The sequence below is a fragment of the Mesoplodon bidens genome, assembly GCF_964165515.1.
Source record: "Mesoplodon bidens genome assembly, chromosome: 14".
In the NCBI taxonomy this organism is placed as follows: domain Eukaryota; kingdom Metazoa; phylum Chordata; class Mammalia; order Artiodactyla; family Ziphiidae; genus Mesoplodon; species Mesoplodon bidens.
In genome coordinates, this window is record NC_138170.1 from 51,980,130 (window position 1) to 51,996,777 (window position 16,648).

Below are 16,648 nucleotides of genomic sequence, written 5' to 3' on the forward strand. Positions count from 1 at the left end.
TCTTTAGTCTGTTAATGTAGTGTACTACATAGATTGATTTTAAAATGCTGAATCAGCCTTGTCTTGGTCATCATGTATTTTTTTTATATATTGCTAAATTTCATTTGTTAATATTTTGTTAAGGATTTTCACATCTATATTCATGAAGGATATCAGTCTGTAGTTTGCTTTCTATTCTCATTTTCTAATTTAAGCATTTAGTGCTAAAAATTTCCCCCTAAGCATTATTTTAGCTGTATCCCATAGATTGACGTGTGTATTTTCATTTTCATTTAGTTCAAAAGACCTTCTAGTTTACCTTGAGATTTCCTCTTTGATTGCTTTCAAGACTAGCTAATTTCTATTAATCGATCTCCAAGTTCACTGACTCTTTTGTCATTTCCACTCTGCTACTGATCCTCTGAAGTGATTTTAAAATTTTGCTTATTGCATTTTTCAGTTCTAAAAACTCCATTTGGTTCTTTTTCAATGCTTCCATTTTTCTTCTGAGACTTTTTATTGTTCCAATTGTTTCAAGAGTATTCACACTTACTTACTGGAGCATGGTTATAGCAGTTCCTTTAAAGTCTGATAATTTCAACATCTGTATTATCCAGAAATTTGTGTCTGTTGATTGTCTTTTCCTTTGTTAGTTATTGAGCTGTTCCTGGTTCTTCATAAGTTGAGTACTTTTGGATTGGATCCTAAATGTTTACATTGACATTTAAAATATCATATTATAAGAATTCTGTGTCTCATTTAAATCCCATGGAGAATATCAACTTTTTGTTTGTCTGTTTGTTTTAACAGGCAATAAGCCTGTTAAGTTCAGGCTGCAGGGTCTAATTTGCCTCCTATGAGCTATGATTCCAATGTCTGTTCAACTTTCAAAGACTTTGCTGTGCTATTCAGATCTGTTGCACATCAGTGCCATCCAGTGACCAGTCTGAGATGTGTCTGGGTGATCTCCTCTATAGTTCAGTTCTTTAAGTCTTTGGTATGAATTTAGGATCATAGCCATGCATGTGCAGCTCAGGTGTGAGCCCAAAAATTGATACATACATTATAGAACCCCTTTCCTGAGCTGCCTCTTGTCTAGTTTCCAAGGCTCCCCTTTCCTGGTCTTCTGATTAAAAATCCAAAGTTTTAATTTCCCTGTTCTGCCATTTACTTCCTGCAAGTGAGTCTACCTCTGGGGCCAAATGGCAGGAGAATATATAGAGAAAAAAAGCAATGGGGATTCTCCCTATATTTTTAGGATCACATTCCAATTGTGAGATAAGCAATCCCCTCCCTCTAGGTTTTAGGTGCCTATTGGCAGCCACTGCCATTACTGCCCAGATGTCATCCATCCATCACAGGACTGTAGTTTTATGTCTTGGGCTTGCCTGGGACTGAAATGGGAAAGAAAGTTAAAAAAGAAAAAAAAAAAAAAGGTTGGGAGATTTTCTCAGATCTCTGTATCCCATAGGGTTCCGCTTCCTGCTCCTCAAGCTTCCTAATCTTAGAGGAAAAGCTTTCAACCTTTTACCTTTGAGTATAACATCAGCTGTGGGGTTGTCACATATGGCCTTTATTATGTTGAAGTACATTCCTTCTATACCCAATTTATTGAGAGTTTTTAATCAAGAAAGGAGGTTGTATTTTGTCAAATGCTTTTTCGGCGTCTACTGAGATGATCATATAATTTTTATCTTTCATTATCTTAATGTGTTGTATCACATTTATTGATTTGCATATGTTGAACCATTCTTAAATCCCGGGGATAAATCCCACTTGGTCGTGGTGTATGATCCTTTTAATGTGTTATTGAATTTGGTTTGTTAATATTTTATTGAGAATTTTTACACCTATATACATCAGGGATACTGGCCTATAGTTTTCTTTCCTTGTAGTGTCCTTACCTGGCTTTGGTATCAGAGTGGCCTCGTAAAATGAGTTTGGAAGTGTTCCTACCTCTTCAGTTTTTTGGAAGAGTTTGACAAAGACTGGTGTTAATTCTTCTTTAAATGTTTGGTAGAATTCACTAGGGATACCATCTGGTCCTTGTTTCTTCTTTGTTGGGGGGTTTTTGATTACTGATTAAATTTCCTTACTCATTATTGGTTTGCTCAGATTTTCTATTTTCTCATGATTCAGTCTTGGTAGGTTGTATGTTTCTAAAAATTTATTCATTTCTTCTAGATTGTCCAATTTGTTGGTGTATAATTATTCATAGTAGTCTCTTATGATTCTTTGTTTCTATGGTATCAATTGTAATGTTTCTTCTTCTATTTCTGATTTTATTTATTTGAATCTTCTTTTTTTCTTAGTCTAGCTATAGGTTTGTCAATTTTCTTTATCTTTTCAGAAAAACAGCTCTTAGTTTTGTTGAGTTTCCTTAAAACAGCTATTTTGAATTTTTTGTTGGGTAAATTGTAGATCTCCATGTCATTGGGGTCAGTTACTAGAGAATTACCGTGGTCCTTTGGTGGTGTCACGTTTCCTTGATTTTTCATGTTCCGTGAAGTTCTGCATCACTGTCTTGGCATTTGAAGTAGCAGTCACCTCCTCCAGTCTTTACTAACCTCTCCAAGGTGTCCAAACTTGCATTTTCTTTGCTGGAACACCTCCACTGGAAATCTGGACTTCCACAAAGCCTCTCTCTTCCACAGGTGATTGTCTAAGACAATGTTTCCCAGGGGCTCTCAGTCCACGGTCAGGAAGGGCAGAGCCTGTTCATGGCTTTGAGGTCTGTATGCTTATCACTTGATGCACAGGTGGGCAAGATTACTCCCAGGTCCCTTGGCATGACACTGGATTCTACAGCTCCCACAGGCACTTTTGTCCATGGATGGATGCCAAATTGTTGCTGTTGAGGGGTGGGACACGATGAGGGACATCTTATTAGCTTTGATGCTGATGTCACCCTGCTGGAAGATTTTTGCACACAGAAGCTAGGTCCTCCTCAGACTCCCCTAGTCCAGACAAAAACACCTCAAGTACATTCCACACATGACAGGGCTTAAAACCCTAGGGACCTCCTGGTTGTCCTTCTTGGGACATACTTAGGTTTTTCAGTGTCCCTTAAAGTTATGTATTAGTCATCTATTGCCATGAAACTAATTATCCTAAAACTTAGTTGACGCTTTAACTGTATATTATTTTATATCATTTCTGAGTGTACAACTCGGTGATTTTTAGTATATTCACAAGGTTGTGCAACCATCACTACAATGTAATTCCAGAACACTTTCATCATTCCAAAAAGAAAGAGTCAGGAATCCACAAATAGCTTAGGTGGGTGGTTCTGGCTCTGGGTCTCCCATGAGGTCCCAGTCAAGAGTCAGTCATTTGAAGGCTTGACTGGAACAGGAGGATCTGCTTCTAGGAAGGCCCATTCACATGCCTGGAAAGTCACTGCTGGTTTTTGGCAGGAGGCCTGAGTTCCTGGAGGCCTTAGTTCCTCACCGTGTGGAACTCTCCATAGGGCTGCTTGAGCGTCCTCGAAATATGGCAGTTTGCTTCCTCCAGAGGTAGTGATCCAAAAGAGAGAGCAAGAGGGAAGCCATGACATGTTTTATGTCCTAATATCAGAATTACACACTATTACTTCCTTCTTATGCTATAGAAGGCAGTTACAAAGCACAGCCTTCACTCAAGGAGGGAAGTTTAGCTTCACCTTTTGAAGGGGGCAGCATCAAAGAGCTTGCGGACATAATCTAAAACCATCAGTGTGGTTTTCAGAACTGGCCATGATGGCCACGATGAAGTATGATTAGTGTAGTTGGCTGTCAGGCTATCACCTTCCTTGATTTGGACTTTAATCTTTTCTTAACACCAGTATGGTGCAGTGGTCAGGTACATAGTTCCTGAAGTCAAATAAACTGGGTTCAAAGCTTGGCCCTCCCCTTCCTAGTTGGGTGACCTCGGGCAAGTCACTTAACCTCAGATTCCTTTTCTGTAAAATGAAGATCATAACAGCCACTTACAGAGTTGTTCTGATGATCCTGGAAATGCTTGGCCTAACTCTCAATATGTTCTCAGTAAGCATTAACAAAACTCAAGATGGCGTACTTTCTTAAGCAGCCATTTCAGTCTGTTGATTCAATTAAGAGCTCACAGCCAACTCAGAATTGCTCTTTTGTTTTCACTTTATTAAACTATGAAGTCTGGTCTCTCATACTGATTTTCTGTAAATAGCTTTTTAATTAATTTTTATATTAAGATATAACTCACATGCCATAAAATTTACCATTTTCAAATGTACAACTCAGTGGTATGTAGTTTATTCCCAAGATTGCATAGCTATCACCACAATCTAATTCCAGAACACTTTCATTATCCTCCAAAGAAACCTCATACCTATTAGCAGGCATTCCCCAATGCCCCCCACCACACCCCCTGCCAATCACTAATCTACTTTTTCTCTCTATGGATTTGCCTAGTCTGGACATTTCATATAAATGGAATCACATAATATGTGGCCTTTTGTGTTTGTTTTCTTTCACTGAGGATAATGTTTTTAAGGTTCATCCATATTGTAGCATGTAACAATATTTCATTCCTTTTACTGGCTGAATAATATTCCATTGTGTGGACATACTACATTTTATTCACCCAATCATCAATTGATAGACAGTTGGGTTGTTTCCCTTTTCTGCTCTTACAAATGCTGCTTTGAATGTTCATGTACAAGTTTTTGTATGAACACGTTTTCATTTCTCACGGGTGTATATCTAGGGGTGGAATTGCTGGGTCATATGGCAGCTCTCTGTTTCACTTTTTGAGGAGCCACCAAAGTGTTTTCCACAGCGTCTGCACCAATTTTTACATTTCCACCAGCAACGTAATTTCTCCACATTGTACATGACTTTTTTTTTTTTTTACAATCAAAGTAGAGGTGTTCAAGATCAACTTTATTAAATTTCCTTTTATTGATTTCAGGCACACTTTCAGTAATTTGAGGTGATTTTGAACACTGGTTTTCCCAATCTTATGTTTTTATTTGATTTATTGATCAACCTGTTGCATAGAAATGTCAGCCTGATTGGAACTAGATGGGAACCTAATCCATATTTCTTCATCACTTCCACAAAGATATCATGAAAGACATCAGACATTTTGCTTACATCAAAAAACTCTTGATCTTTCAAATTTTCTACATTAGAGTGATAATATATAGTTATATGTAATATAGTTATAACCAGATTATAGTTAAAATGTAATTTGCAGAAAGGAATTTAGTAATCAATAAATGAAGTCTTCTTATTTTAGATAAGGAAAAACAAAATGTGTGACTTTTCCAAGGTTACTAGGTAGCATCTGAGACATGACTTGAATCCAGTTCTATTTTTTACCTTGTTGTTCTTTGTAGTGTGTCACTCAGAGCACAAGTGAAGGGAACGTTCCCTGACTGTTGGCAGGGCAGTCGTTTAGTTTGCTGGCAAAGCAAGCTTCTCTTCAGTTCCTTCCCCCTCACCATAGCCACAACCTAGCCATGGCATAAACTTTCTAGCGAACCTATTCTGGTTCCTTTTTTTTTTTTTTTGCAGTACGCAGGTCTCTCGCTGTTGTGGTCTGTCGCGTTGCGAAGCACAGGCTCCAGACGCGCAGGCTCAGCGGCCATGGCTCACGGGCCCAGCCGCTCCGCGGCATGTGGGATCTTCCCAGACCGGGGCACGAACCCGTGTCCCCTGCATCGGCAGGCGGACTCTCAACCACTGCGCCGCCAGGGAAGCCCTATTCTGGTTCCTTTTAATCACCTCTTATTTTTTCCAATTAAAAAAAATAAGAATGACTTTTACTTTTTAAGTGCTAATAAACCATATTTTTAATAATGTATTTTAAAACTTATGAATGGGAAAATTTGCTAGTCTGTATTTCTTATAATTTTCACTTTTATACAAATCTTTTACCACATCTTCAGTCACCTTTTCCTTCCTTATTTCACAAAAATTCCCCCAAATGATTTTGTCATGTCTGTGTGTTTTAGTGCTGTGGTTTGTAATTGTTCAGGTTCAGAGGCTTTAACTCCTATAATCTAGACATCATCTTACTATTTTTTTTTCTTTTATGGCAAACTTGAGCCCTTTTTTCATGATATCTATCCTACACGTTCCAAGTTGAATATCTTTATCCTTGGAGAAGAAACAAGCAAAATAAGAGTTATTATGTTTTTTTCTTTCAGTCATCTGCAGTTTATTCACTATCTTTTCCAAAGAGTGTCCTATTCCTTCCTTTTTCACTTTCTGTCATGGAACATACTCGTTAAAGCCCTCTTTTCACAGTTCTCCCACATAAAAAAGGAGGAGGAAATACCTTATGTACTGATACGAAATAAGCTCCAGGATGTATTGTTGAGTGAAGCAAGCATAATACAGAATCATAAACATAGGCTACAATCTTTTGTGTAAAATTTGAAAAAAAGAATATAAGTCATACTTCATTGATTCTAAAATGCACCTATTTTCACACTTTGGATGTCTCTGAAATTAGAATTCATTGTATAATAGATGGCAAATCATAGTTTAATTGACAGTGTTTTTAAAATTTTTCTTTTGTAGTAGTATAACATACTATAATTATAGTATATGTATAATACATACCATATAATACAACACACCATGTAATATATATAGTATATGTATATTAATAATATGTAAACATAATAATGGCACATCTTGCAATCAATGGGATCCTAGGTTTGGTAAAGTATATTATTTCATTTGATTGCACATGCAAAGAATTTTCTCTAGGAGAATTTGCAAGAAACTGGTAAAAAAGATTGCTCAAAGGGAGGGGAACAAAGTGACTGGGGAGCAGAGGTGACGATTTCTGTTGCATTCCCTTTTGTATCCTTCACATTTTGAATCACACAATTATGTTAATAAGTGAAACATTTGAACAATAATTCAAATTCAAAAAGTGCAACTGGACGTGAGTCTTCTGATACCACTACTTCTGTGCAGATTTGTACATGGTTTTGTGATTGTTCTTAGTAATGGCTGTGCCATCACGGGCCCCAATCTCAACCCAAGTCCAGCATTGTGCCTGGCTGGGCACTAACTCCAACTGACATTGTCCCTTTCTCCCAAGTTTTCTGTTACTTGTAAATCATCAACCAGATTTTTATTAGTTAAAATTAAGTTCACTATAGCTGTTCCCCTCATTGCTTCCTTCACATTTCTACTGATGAAATTGTTCCATAAGGCAAAGCATAAATATATCAGATGCTCTGCTTTTATAAGACACGACTTTCAGCAGAATCATCTAGCAGTATATAGGGAGGGTGGGGAGAGAAACGCCTTGAAAAGTAAAAAAAAAAACAAAAACAGTTTAATTGGCACCAAAGCACTTGGCAACCATTGGGTTACCATGATAGCTCATACATAGTGTTTGCTAAATAAACCAGGAGGCAGCTGCAATGAATGACTCTAAGATGCTGGCAGTTATGTGTGTCACTAAAACAGCATTGCTGATTCATTTCTGTTGATGATGATATTTAGAAATGGAAGTAGCCACTTCCCAGACCACTCTGAATGTTTTATACACACAAAAGTAGTATTAAATCTCAAGTAAACAAAATCAATCCTAGCAATTCCGGATGGCAAAGAATAGTTACCAAGTAGGGCCAAGCTGAGATCTCAGGCCTATTCCAAAAAGAATTCAAAAAGTTCAATACAGAATAGACGCAGAATTTTCAGGGCCAGAGCTTTCAAGTTTGACATAGATAGGATACAACCAGTACTGGTTGGGTGTGGATAACAACAGGTTCCAGGGTGATTACCATCAATTCTTGTTGGCATTTATGGTTCCCTTTCATCAACAGGCCGGTTTGAGGTGAAGAAAGCTTAAAGGCCCAGCAGTAAAATGAACAATTTTCAGTGATTTGTGTGTTGGGGTACAGAAACAATACTTCCTAGAATTAGGACAGACTTACTTTTACATAAATTTACTTTTTAATAAGGTTGATTACTTAACATGCAACTGACATAAAACATTTCCTTCTGATGAGAACTCAAGATCTACTCTATTAGTAACTTTCAAATATACAATATAATATTGTTTACTATAGTCATTATGTTGTACATTACATTCCTAGAACTTATTTGTCTTATAACTGGAAGTTTTTGCTATATTATGAAATAGTTGGGACATTATTTTCAATATATCTTTGAATATGCACTCTTATTTGACCAGACTCAGTCTCTCTGGAATCCAGTTCATCCAGTTTATTTACCAGGAGGTTATTTAAAATATTTACAGCATGAAAAAGATATTTCAGGGTCATGTGCTATGCAGCAATAGATAAATAATATATAAGGGTTTAGTTGAAGTAGGTATAAAACTATTTTGCATAAAACTACTTTTTTAGTTTGTGATACATTTATTTAATACTGCTCTGTAATTTTGGGTGAATTTGGGTGAATGCTCTAAGCTTCAGTTTTATCATCTTAAAATGGGGATAAATATATCATCTATCTGCCTCAAAAATATTTTAAAAACAAAAAAGTATATAATTACCATAATTATCTTACAAATATTAAGCAATCTGTAAGTATAAGTTATTTTCAGTTAATAAACTATACCATACTAGTCAGTGTGGCTAGCAGGAACTATCTGGTCTACCTTTTGGAAGGTGGCATTTAAGGTTAAGCACCATAAAACACTGTAGAAACCCTACTGCTACAGCTCAATCCTCTAAGTTTTCTAAATCAAGTACATGGTAAGAATTAGGCCAGTTTTTCCAGTAATGTATAAACACCCCAACAGAATCATCCAGTGTACTGATATACATGTAGATGCCATGGTAAACTCATTCAGTTGGGATTTTGGGTGCTAGGGGCTGGAAATCAGCATTTAAAAAGAAGTTCTGCTGGTGATTCTTATGTGCATTAAAACTTGAGAAGTACTAGCTAATGATTTCTAGAAACAGGCCTGAAAGTTATAGGAATTATAGATCTGGGTCTCCTAACTAACAAAAGCTCACAGCAGGGACTTCCCTGGTGGTGCAGTGGTTAAGAATCTGCCTGCCAATGCAGGGGACACGGGTTCGAGCCCTGGTCCGGGAAGATCCCACATGCCGCAGAGCAACTAAGCCCATGTGCCACAACTAGAGCCTGTGCTCTAGAGCCCGAGAGCCACAACTACTGAGCCTGCGAGCCACAACTACTGAAGGCCACGTGCCTAGAGCCTGTGGTCCACAACAAAAGAAGCCACTGCAATGAGAAGCCTGTGCACTGCAATGAAGAGGAGCCCCTGCTAGCCGCAACTAGAGAAAGCATGTGTGCAGCAATGAAGATAAACACAGCCATAAATAAATGAATGAATGAATGAATGAATGAATGAATGAATGAATAAATTTCTTTAAAAAAAAAAAAGCTCATGGCAGAAAGTTATGAAAGGCCCTTACATATGCAGCACCTACTTCTGCCAAACTCTCTAACTTTCAGAAACCAACAGGAGTTTCTTGGTAAACTGTTTGGATTTTCTTATACTCACGTCATGGTCCAGTCCAAACAAAATACCCACTTCTGCTGCATGAACATTATGGTTTAGCTAACTTTCCACATTATTTGCTAAAAGCTTGTGCATGCCACTTTCTCAATTTTAAAGCATTCCTTTAGGGTGACAAATGCTTAGGGTATTTTAAGCTCATACTTTTATCATCCTTCACTGTGAAGTTAGGCCATTTTTCTACAAAGAATGTTTTCTGTCTGGGGTAATGGTCGTTTAAGGAAAATCCATACATGTAAAAGGTTGGTGGTTTTGATACCATCTGTTAGCTAGCCTCTTTTTTTTTTTTTTTTTTTTTTGCGGTAGGTGGGCCTCTCACTGTTGTGGCCTCTCCCCTTGCGGAGCACAGGCTCTGGACGCGCAGGCTCAGCAGCCATGGCTCACGGGCCTAGCCGCTCTGCGGCATGTGGGATCTTCCCAGACCGGGGCACGAACCCGTGTCCCCTGCACCGGCAGGCGGACTCTCAACCACTGCGCCACCAGGGAAGCCCTAGCTAGCCTCTTGAAGGACACTTGGCTGCGGTAGAGTTTTCTTCATAGTCAGAGGAGGAATCATTTTTCTGTGTGCTATTATAATGGCAGCTGCCTGTAATAACTCAAAACTCTTAAAGCCAAGTGCCATATTTAATAAAGAACTAGTATCCACAATATATAAAGAACTCTCATAATTCAACAATCAAAAAATCCAACTTAAAAATGTCAAAATATTTGAACAGACACTTCATCAAAGAGGATATGTGAGTGGCAAATAACTAAACATTAGTCATTAAGGAAATGCAAATTAAAATTCTAATCAGATACTCCTACACACCTATTAAATGGCAAAAATCAAACAGACAAATAGACAAACCCGACAATATCAAGTCCTTGTGAGGGTGTAGAGCATTTGGAACTCTCATGCATTGCTGGTGGGAATGCAAAATGGTACAGCCACTTTTGAAAACAATTTAGTAGTTTATTATAAAACTAAACACTTACCATGTGACTCAGCAATCCTGTTCCTAGGTATTTATTTACCAAGAGAAATGAAAACACACGTCCACACAAAAACTTGTACGTGAGTTTTCATAGCAGCATTGTTAACGAGAGCCAAAAAGTGGAAAGAAAACACCTAAATGTCCATCAGTTGCGGAATGGCTAAATAAACATTCACACAATGGAATGCTAACTGGCAATAGAAAGAAACAAACTACTGAAACATGCAACAACATGGATTCATCTAAAATGCCTTCTACTAAATGGAAAAAAAGAAAAAGACTCAAATGGCTACATAGTGTGTGATTTTTTTACATGATAATCTGGAAAAGATGGAATTATTGGGACAGAGGACAATGAATGGTTGCCAGGGGGCTGGCATAGGGGAGGAGGTTGACTACACAGGGGCATTTTTTTTTCCTTAGGTGATGGAAATGTTTTATATTTTGATTGTGGTTGTGTTCCATGCCTGTATCTGTTTGTCAGAATAAAAAAGTTGAGTTTTACTCTATGTAAATTATACTCAATAAACTTGACTTAAAAACATAAGTACACACAAACTTGGATATAGACTGATTTGATACATGATGCTTTTCTAAATTTGAATTCCAGCTAGTGTGTGAAGCTCCTAGTATTAAAACTCTGACTAAAGGGTTCTGGATGAGTGTTTCAAACAAGCACCTTGCAGATAGTTCCAGTTTATTAAGCTGGAAGATGGGACTCAAGGTACTGCAAATAAACTACTAGTTCTGATGTATAGAGTCTTCAGACATGGCTCCCTGTGGTGATGAATAAATCTGGTCCCACTATACTGCCTTTCATTCCTTCCCTGCAACTCAACCAGCCATGCCATCATTAGGCTCCTAATGAGCTCTCTGGGGTGTCTATGCCTGGATCTCAGGCTATTCAATGGATATTTTAGGCCTTTGAAGTGGTCCCTGGACACTTACTTGAGGATGAGAAACTCACCAGGAGAAAATTTTGCAATATGTCTGCTCATGAGTGCCAGTGATTGAGCCAATGATTGAGCCAGTGAATTCGCCAGGCAGATGATAAGTGGAACAGTGGGCCGTGCAATAGATACAGTAGTTTGTCGATGATTCAAACTTTTTTCCCCCTTAATATTGCTTTTAATTACATTCATTACAAAAATACTTCGAGGATTTGTAAAAGATTAAGTGGACAAAACACTGCAAATTTCAGTTTTCAGCGAAAGATTAAAATTATATTCTAGCTCGATATGTAAATCCCACAATTTTACTTCACGTAAGATAAATTTAAATGTGTATAATCCTTTTGAATGATGCATGAATATCCATTTCCTTGAAAAATCTGTACAATTAATTTCCTCACGCTTAACTGATGCCTTCTCAAGATCCATTCAATATTTTTTCAAAACTCAGGATTTTAATCCCTTGAATCTTTTTTCTTTTACATGAAAGACTGACAAACTCACTCTGGGTTAGAGCATTGTCCTCAGTACTAGACTAGCACTCCGGAATTATGCTGCTGTTCCTAGCCAGAATGAAAGAGCAACAGGGAAGTCTAAGTTTGGGAACTCGTCTACCAGCCTAGTCCACCTCACTTGACAAGAAACCTCTTTCTCATTTGGGAAACAGAGGCAGTCCCCTCTCTGCTTCCCAATGTCTTAGATTTTGCAGAAAATCCTCCATGTTCCTGGCTGAGTTATTGAGAGAAGCTCATTGAAGCCAATGAGTTTTAGTGTTTAGGAATGAGAGCTTCTGATAGTGGGAAAGTGGATGGGCAGGAGGTAACACACACATTTATGAAATAGGGCTCAGTTTCAATTTGTACATCCTCTAATCTGAAAAAGACTTTTTTGCCTTTGCTAAGTGACTGACTCTTAAGTGATAAAATGTTTGAATTTCCAAAAGTACACTTGATTTTTAAAATGGTAACCCCCCTTCTGTGTGGCAGGAGCTTTAGATTACTTTTCTAGTACAAGGAAGGATTTTTCTTTATTCCTGGCACATTCTTGGGTCCAAGAGCTAGTCTACTATTTTATCGAGTATGTATTATTTGTAACGTATTATTAGACACTGTGTGTGTGGGTGGAAGGAGAAATTGGAGAAGGGGAGACCAAAATGATTAAGACTTAGTTCCAGGACTTAGATCCAAATATCTTACAAAGATCCAAATATCTTACAATTTAGTGGGTGAAACAGTTGCATCTATATTAAAAAGTTTTATTCTCATGGAACATAAATTAGTTTGAAGTCAATACAGAAGATGGCCTTGCTATGTTTTAGGTGGGTAGATAGCATTTTATTTAGTACATTTAGATATTCAATGGTTCTTGAGCATCTCAAGGATTTCGAGTCTTACACTGGCCACCATAATGGAGAAAGAAAAGAACTTGCTTCAAGTTGGTGGTATATGGATGTCTTTAAGCATTCTAGATTTGGAGTAAGGCAGATCACTGGGTTTGAATCCCAGATCTGCAGTTTAATAGCTGATGTGACTTTGGAAGAGTTATTTAACTTATCTATACCTTGGCCTTCTCATTTCATAAAAAGAGGATAATAGCAATATCTCACTGAGCTGCTATGAGTTAAATACACAAATACATGTAAAAACATTAATTTAGCGCCTGGCACGTGGTAGATGAGGAATGACTGTAAGTTATTACTATTATTATTACAGTAATACATACCAATGAATAGCATACAAAGAGCTGTTTGCTTTGGAGAAATAAAATAAATAACCTCCAAGAAAATCCAAAACATGTTTTCATTACTCCCAAACTCTACTGCATTAGTCTCAGGCTGGTGTTCAGATTATTCCAGGCTGTAAGTCTAAACCCATGAATTTCTTAGAATTCAGCACTTAAGATCCAAAGGTAAACAAGAGACGGCGCAAGCCTCTAGAGAGAAAAGGCAGTTTTTGCCGTGGAGTCTGGTTTATACTTAGTGATTACAAATTTCCCTTGACATATTTTAGTGGGAGTAGCTTTCTTGCAAAATTCTAAGGGAAATATGTTCTGGACAATCTTACTTGCCTTTGGAGTAGGTCACCACCTGCATTACTTTGGAGGATACTGCCCTAGTTTTTTTTTTTTTTTTTTTTTTTTTTTGCGGTACGCGGGCCTCTCACTGTTGTGGCCTCTCCCGTTGCGGAGCACAGGCTCCGGACGCGCAGGCCCAGCGGCCATGGCTCACGGGCCTAGCCGCTCCGCGGCATGTGGGATCTTCCCAGACTGGGGCACGAACCCGCGTCCCCTGCATCGGCAGGCGGACTCCCAACCACTGCGCCACCAGGGAAGCCCGTGCCCTAGTTTTTATTTTCCCCAGATGTCTGATGTCTAAAACCTCACCAGGGTATTTACTTTAGCTTAGTAATCTATTTTCTTCCCCAGTTGAAAGACAATTCTCCCTGGTAGAGGAGAGGGGAATCAAGGTCCAACACTACGCTGGCCAGGCCCTACTCTTGTTCTCACTGGTAATGTGGCTACTCCCATGTACAAGCTAGTCCTTGAATCTAGACTGTCTTGTCTGGGTCTCTGTCTATTGTGGCTGTATCTAGTCCCCAGTCTTGTTTGAAAATTCCTTCAGGACAGGAATTTTGTCAAAAGATTTTGTAGAATATTGGTTAATCTTTACCCACCTGTACCTTAAACCTATGTAGCACACTTCGACATCAAAAGTAGGTGAATGATAAATTGTAAACTGTTGTTGTTGATTATTATGACCTGGTTTCACTTCCCCATATCCTGAACTATAATGTGTTCTCTAGAATTCTTTCAGAACTAGAAATTGTGGAGCAGACTGTGATTACAGCAGAGAGGTGCAGATCTACTGGAACCATTGCAAAACGCAACATAAGCCTGCAAATTAAGAAAGAAAAAACAAATCCCTAATCAATCTCAGAAATGGATCCTTATCACCAAGGATCTTAGATATAGACGAAGAGACCTTAATAAGGTTAAGGAGTCCTGTTTTCCTCCCCATTGCAAAAATTAGCCAGTAAAATTTATGTTCATTGTGGGTGAATCTGTAGCACCCAAAGGGTCATTTCAATAGCTTGCTCAGCTCTTCAGCACTTAAAGAGTTCTTGGAAATGATTCAGCAGCATGGAAAGCTGCTCTTTAGGGTCTTCTAAGACGAATCCATGGGGTTTTGATTTGCTAAATTCTAATCTAGACTAACAGCAGCCTTATTTCCCTAATTTTACAATCTAATTTCTTTGGCGCTTAGACTTTAATGTACTTTGTAAAAAACACAACACCAAAAAACAAGTCATTTTTCATTTCTAATGAGAACTGATTTTGAGAAAATATATTAAAGGGAAAGCGAAAGAATTGTTGGGGAGCCCTTTATAATAGCTTTTAAGTTCCGTTAGTGAAAAAAAGTGGGGCTTAGAGTATGGAAGTGGGGTTGAGGTACTTGGCCTCATCAAAGTAATAAGTAGGAGCTATTTTTGTGTTTTGTGGGAAGGGAAATGGAACTGCTGGATATGGAGGATAGCTCACCTAGGATACTAGGTTATCAGGACTTAAGACACAGCACTTTTCAAGAATCTAAAAATGAAATGGATTTTTCCATTCTTGCCCCCAAAGGTTAGGTAACTGGCACCTGCATTTGCCTCAAGTAAATTAATTCAGTGAATATTCACCCCTAATATGTGCGGGGTACCTTATCAGGTAAGGAGTGAGATGGAGGGGTAGGCCGTGGAAATAAATCCAAAGACATAAAGTATTTGCCCAGAGCACGAGTAAGTTCCTGAGAAAACCGGGTTTCCCAATCAGTGTGCTTGGCAGTGTACCAAGCTGCCTGAGATTTCTTTTTTTTTTCTTTTGTCCTACCTGGTCATGTGGAGATCTTTCTTGTGATTTGGGGTGTTTGAGCTGTTTTGCCAGCGTTCAGCAGGTATTCTGTGAGAATTGTTCCAGATGCAGATGTATTTTTGATGTACCTGTGAGAGGAGGTGATCTCCCCTGTCCTTCTATTCCGACATCTTGATGGGAGCCTCCCCCAAGCTGCCTGAGAGACCAACATAAGACAGTAATGACTCTAGGGCTAAACTCTCCCATAAACCTCAGGGGCTGCGTGAGGGCTTAACAGAAGAGGCAAAACTGGGATAGTTCCATAAGCCTCGAGCAAACCCTTACCTCAGAGTTTAGAAAACACCCTTAGGGAAGTTAATTACTGACATTTAAAATTGACGTTAGAAAGAATAAAACTTATTGTTTTTCATTTTTCCACATTTGCAAATTACAAATAATGCAATAAACAGAAACATTCTTGATTAAACTTAAAAGAGAAGAAAATACAAGCAAAGCGGATTAACAGAAGATAAAGAAAAAAACAGGAAAGCCGTCGACCTCTGCAAGAACCTCACGAACCCCTCCGCCGGATGTGGGTAAATGGAGCTCCGCCCCCAGCCGACGAGCGGGCCTCACGGGATCCTCGCTCTAGTTCCGCCTCCGCTTGGCTCGGCTCCACCCCGCTCCGGGAGCTGCGCGCCTATGCGGCGAGTCAGGGAAAAACCAGGCGGGACTTCCGGCGTTTGAAAAACTTCCGGCGGGAACCGGAAGATGTGGTCGCACACACAGAATCCCGGGCCTTCTGACACGCTGGGCGGGAAGGTGAGCTGAGCGTCCGCCTTGGCGGTCTTCCTGCGGGCTCGCGGGAGCCCGGCGCCCGGGCTCCGGTATTTTTGGGGCCATTAAGAAAGTTCTGAGTGCTCATTTGGGAAATAACATCCCTTTTTAAAGTGAGAAGCTTCATTACAGCTTATTGTCTGCAGTCTGTATCTCATTCCGTACCCTCGAAAACCCCTCCTACCTGCCGCGTGTCACCTGGCGCGTCTTCTCAGACAAGCTCTTAGCGCATAGGGGCAGACGTGGGAAAGCCCGGGCAGACCTAGATTGTTTTCAAACCTCAAATGATCGGTGATGGGGGAGGAAGCGCCCTTTTCACTATCAGATCATGGCCCTGGCAGAATCAGCTGCATTCTCAGTAGTGTGCCTGGCGCGTAGGAGGTACTGAATAACTGTAGAGGAAAGGAACGAATGGGAACACTCCAGGCACCTCTTCTCGAGCCTCCCATTCGCCAGCATGTCATAAATATAATGTATGTGCAATGGGAAAGGAGCCTAGGCTTTGTGTTTGGGGCGCTGGGTTCTGGTCCTTATGCCACATAGATCTTCCCTTTGAGTAAACCGTATCACTTCACT

At 39.2% G+C, this 16,648-nt stretch overlaps 1 protein-coding gene across 4 annotated transcripts in view; it reads left to right on the forward strand.

Moving 5' to 3' along the window:
• The first annotated feature begins 15,986 nt into the window (after positions 1-15,986).
• SRBD1 (S1 RNA binding domain 1) overlaps positions 15,987-16,648 on the forward strand; it is a 226,146-nt gene continuing 225,484 nt past the window's right edge. For 2 of the 4 annotated variants that reach the window (XM_081253501.1, XM_081253502.1), the window contains exon 1: positions 15,987-16,057. In XM_081253501.1, coding sequence (XP_081109627.1) covers positions 16,007-16,057 — 51 coding nt within the window. In that variant the 5' untranslated portion in view covers positions 15,987-16,006. Of the gene's footprint in view, positions 16,058-16,101; positions 16,186-16,648 lie in introns of those variants that run through there. The other 2 variants (XM_081253504.1, XM_081253503.1) reach the window with 2 other exon arrangements.